A 4,680-nucleotide genomic window follows, 5' to 3' on the forward strand; every position below is an offset into this window, starting at 1 on the left:
GTGGCGCGATCTCGGCTCACTGCAAGCTCCGCCTCCCGGGTTTACGCCATTCTCCTGCCTCAGCCTCCTGAGTAGCTGGGACTACAGGTGCCCGCCACCACGCCCAACTAATTTTTTTGTATTTTTAGTAGAGACAGGGTTTCACCATGTTAGCCAGGCTGGTCTCGATCTCCTGACCTCGTGATCTGCCCGCCTCGGACTCCCAAAGTGTTGAGATTACAGGCGTGAGCCACCTCGCCTGGCCACAAGTTTGTTTGTTTGTTTGTTTGTTTTTAGAGGAACACGGAGTCTCTCTCTGTCGCCCAGGCTGGAGTGCAGTGGCATGATCTTGGCTCACTGCAATCTTCACCTCCTGGGTTCAAGTGATTCTCCTGACTCAGTCTCCCAAGTAGCTGGGATTAGAGTCACATGCTACCGTGCCCAGATAAATTTTTTTTTTTTTTTTTTTTAAGTAGAGACTGGTTTCACCATGTTGGCCAGGCTAGTTTCAAACTCCTGACCTCAAGTGATCTGCCCGCCTTGGCCTCTCAAAGTGCTGGGATTACAAGCATAAGATTCTGTGCCCAGCCTGTCTACCTCACTTTCTAAGCAGGAAGAAGCCACCTTAGATTCTTCCTTCTCTCTCAACCACTCAGTCATTCAGTCAGTCCTTTCATATTTAACTCCTAAATACTTCCATAACTCTCTAAAACCAGGTTCTTATCTCTGTCCTGGAATGTTATCACTAATTGATCTCTGTTATCATTGATATCATGCTCCAATTTACCATATATTAGTCATTTTCCTTTATAAAAATCACATTGTACTTGAAAATGCAAACTTCTTAGTTTAGAAGACTTTGTCCAATCTAGCCTCAGCTTCTTTCTCCAGTCTCGTTTCTCAATGTCTTACCTTAGAGTCATAAATATCCAATACGCTGACCTCTGAATCATAAATATCAAACACCCTTGACCTTGCCACAAACCTATCACAGTACCTTTGCAGACACTTTCTCCAACCCAGAATTCCCTTTTTCTCTCCTCACTGTCAAATAACCTTCAAGACCCTATTCAAACATCACCTCCCCTGTAAAGCTTTTCCTACATCGCCAGGTAATTACCCCCTTTTTCTCCAGTGTTGCCTACCAAATGTCCTTTTTAATGTATTTCCATTATTTCACTCGTCACAGTGTTTTACAATTACTTGCAGAATCTGTTTCCTTCTAGATCGAGAGCTTCTTGAGGGCATGGGCCTTGTCTTCCTCATTTTTCTACCCCTAGTGCCTGCCATTATGTCTGACCCATAGTAGGACCTCAATAAATATTTGTTGAATAAATGACTCCAGGCCTTAAAACAAATGTAAGCGCATAGGGCGACAGGCTTTGTGCAGCAGGGGTGGTTTACACAAATGGCATAACACCAGAAATTCATTTGATGGGAATTAGATCTTTACTCCATGAAGAGAAGCGTTCCAGCTCATCATCTGACAGTGGTCACTCACCACCACCACTCTCAACCCCACGAGAAGCCACTTCTGAGGAAGAATGGGGTGGAGGAGAGGTCTTCACCGCTGCTCCAAATGGCAGTGGGTGATAACGATTCTGAACGACTATAGGAAAAAAATCTACCCTGAGGCTGGAGACGCTGGAGAATGGGGGCAGCAATTATCTTCCCGGCCATGCACACTAGCCCTTCAAGACACGTCCCTAACCCCCACACCGCAGCCCCTCCCTCGTCTACCCCCAACAGCGGGGCCTCGATCCTGCTGCCCCGCCCCCTCTTTCTCCGCACCCTCCAATATTTCCTGCTACAGAACCCCCTCACAATTGTAACCTTCTCGTCACTGGGACTTAAGGGCTACAGATCTTCTCATCCCTGATCCCCGCACCCCTCTACAGCCCCGACCCCCACCTCCAGCCTGCTCTTACTGTCCAGATAATGTTCCAAATACATCCCCGCAGCCATCTCGAAGCAAAACAAAGCAACTTCCGATCCGCCCCGGAAGTCACTGTAACGCGACAGGGTCCGAAGCCATTTTGGGGCTAAAGCCTTTCCGCCCTTAAAAGGAGAACTTCCGCCCTTAAAAGGAGAACTTCCGCCCTTAAAAGGAGAACTTCCGCCCTTACTATGTTACCGCCTGTACACATCCGCCCGACGCTGAAACTTTTCCTTTTGCATGGTAGCCACGACCGCCCATAGTGAGGCAGCTGTAGCCCGCTTCCGCCCTTACAGAGACCCCAGGACGCGACCGAGACAGGTATGACGTCACTGAAGGTCGCCATTTTGCATTCTCGGGCAAACTTTTTTTCCCTCCAAAACGGGAATGTATGGTAATCGGTGCAAGGGTAACTGTTCACTTTAGGCTTACATTGTGTAAACATCCCTTCTCAGCGACTGGAAGATACAGCTTTTTTCCCCTCTTTGCAGAATATGACTTTTTTCAAGCCAGTTAATTTCTTAAGGAAGTTGGGGAAGAGTATCAAGCCTTGAGAGATTCAAACCCTTTGCATTTCTTTTCACTCACACAAACACCATCTCCCCCAGCATTATTTTTTTTAGCTTGAGAAAGATTATCAACTTTCTACTTATAAATAGAAATAATGACAATAATGCTATAATTCTGAACATCTTTTGTCTGAGCTCCTGTACTTTACACTCGAATACTTTCACATACAAAATATTACTTCTGACGTTGCCCTCTTGCTACTTTTTTTTTTTTTTTTTTGAGAGAGTTTTCACTCTTGTTGCCTAGGCTGGAGTGCAACAGCGTGATCATGGCTCACCGCAACCTCCACCTCCCGGGTTCAAGCGATTCTCCTGCCTCAGCCTCCCGTGTAGCTGGGATTACAGGCATACACCATCACACCTGGCTAATTTTGTATTTTTAGTAGAGACGGGGTTTCTCCATGTTGGTCAGGCTGGTCTTGAAATCCTGACCTCAGGCGATCTGCCCTCCTCAGCCTCTCAAAGTGCTGGGATTACAGGCGGGAGCCACTGTGCCTGGCACCTCTTGCTACTCTCTAAGGGGGAAACCTCATGCTTTCCTTTTGTTTATATGTGATGTCAGCATCATAATTCTGAAGGGGTCGAGTGATGCAGCACTATCACTACTGGGCTAGTTGGCTAGCTAGTTGCCAGCCATCACTCTAGTTAGCTATGGTAGAGTGATTTCTATGGTTTTCATCAGAATGGAAAGCAGTCAAGGGCATGAGAGGCTGCCAACACACTAAGCAAACTGAACTCAAAGGCCATAACCTAATAGTGGTGTAAGATAGCATCTTAGAGATAGCTGCCACCCCTCACGCCTTTCATACCCTCACACATCCTTCATAAGAATTATCAATGTCTTATGTCAAGTTTTTAATGAGAAAGACTTTCAGCTATATAATTTCTTTTTTTTTTTTTTTTTTTTTTTTTTGGAGACGGAGTCTAGCTCTGTCGCCCAGGCTGGAGTGCAGTGGCGCGATCTCGGCTCACTGCAAGCTCCGCCTCCCGGGTTTACGCCATTCTCCTGCCTCAGCCTCCCGAGTAGCTGGGACTACAGGCGCCCGCCATCTCGCCCGGCTAGTTTTTTGTATTTTTTAGTAGAGACGGGGTTTCACCGTGTAGCTCAGGATGGTCTCGATCTCCTGACCTCGTGATCCACCCGTCTCGGCCTCCCAAAGTGCTGGGATTACAGGCTTGAGCCACCGCGCCCGGCCTATAATTTCTACCAAATACATGAAGAAGAGGAACTTCCAACCCGGGGCGGATTGGAAGTTGCTTTGTTTTGCTTTGAGATGGCTGCAGGGATGTATTTGAAACATTATCTGGACAGTAAGAGCAGGCTGGAGAAAGGGGTCAGGGGCTGTAAAGTGGAGGGGGTATCAGGGCTGAGAGGATCTGTAGTCCGTAAACCCCAGGTTTACTAGTGTGCAGGTAGTAAGATACAGCAATAGAATCCAGGAGATTTGGCTCTCATTACAAGAGTCATGCCCTTCGCTAAGTAATTTAATCTCTGTGCCCGTTTTACTATACAATGAGAATACTACCTACCTCATAGGGTTGTTGCAGTAAGTTTTAATACTGGTGAAGTTAGGGCCATTAGAGCCTTTTCAAGAGCTGTTGAGAGTGGGAGGAAAAAGCAGTAAATATCCAGGGAGCTAAGAAACACTGGCATATTTGGTCTTATGTGATACATTCATTGGTATTACACAACATATTGATACACCACCTTAGGTGTCCACACAGGATATCTAGCACTAAATTTAAGTGCACTTTATTTATCCCAGCCCAACTAGGTAACAACTACTATTGGCCAGCAGTCCCAGAGAACCACCAGTTCTCGGGATGTGGAAGCTTGGTCACAACTTTCACTTTTTCAGTACTTAAAGCAAGGTTTTCTTTTTTTTTCTTTTCAGACAGAATCTCACTCTGTGGCCCAGCCTGGAGTGCAGTGGTGCGATCCCGGATCACTGCAACCTCTGCCCCCCAGGTTCAAGTGATTCTTCTGCCTCAGCCTGTAGCTGGGACTACAGGCATGTGCCACCACACCTGGCTAATTTTTGTATTTTTATTTTTTTGAGACAGTCTCACTCTGTCGCCCAGGCTGGAGTGCAATGGCATCATCTTGGCTCACTGCAACCTCTGCCTCCTGGGTTCAAAAGATCCTCCTGCTTCAGCCTGAGTAGCTGGGATTGTGGACGCCCACCACTATGCCCA

General features: G+C 46.9%; 1 protein-coding gene across 7 annotated transcripts in view; it reads right to left on the bottom strand.

Annotated features, from left to right (window-relative positions):
- Positions 1-1,985, bottom strand: part of ING4 (inhibitor of growth family, member 4) — a 13,186-nt gene extending 11,201 nt beyond the window's left edge. For 5 of the 7 annotated variants that reach the window (XM_011951997.1, XM_011951990.1, XM_011951982.1 and 2 more), the window contains exon 1: positions 1,908-1,979. In XM_011951997.1, the coding sequence (XP_011807387.1) occupies positions 1,908-1,944 (37 nt within the window). In that variant the 5' untranslated portion in view covers positions 1,945-1,979. Of the gene's footprint in view, positions 1-1,907 lie in introns of all 7 variants that reach the window. The other 2 variants (XM_011951975.1, XM_011952005.1) reach the window with 2 other exon arrangements.
- Between the last annotated feature and the right edge of the window lie 2,695 nt (positions 1,986-4,680).

Source organism: Colobus angolensis, unplaced genomic scaffold (assembly GCF_000951035.1).
Source record: "Colobus angolensis palliatus isolate OR3802 unplaced genomic scaffold, Cang.pa_1.0 Scaffold11, whole genome shotgun sequence".
Lineage (NCBI taxonomy): Eukaryota > Metazoa > Chordata > Mammalia > Primates > Cercopithecidae > Colobus > Colobus angolensis.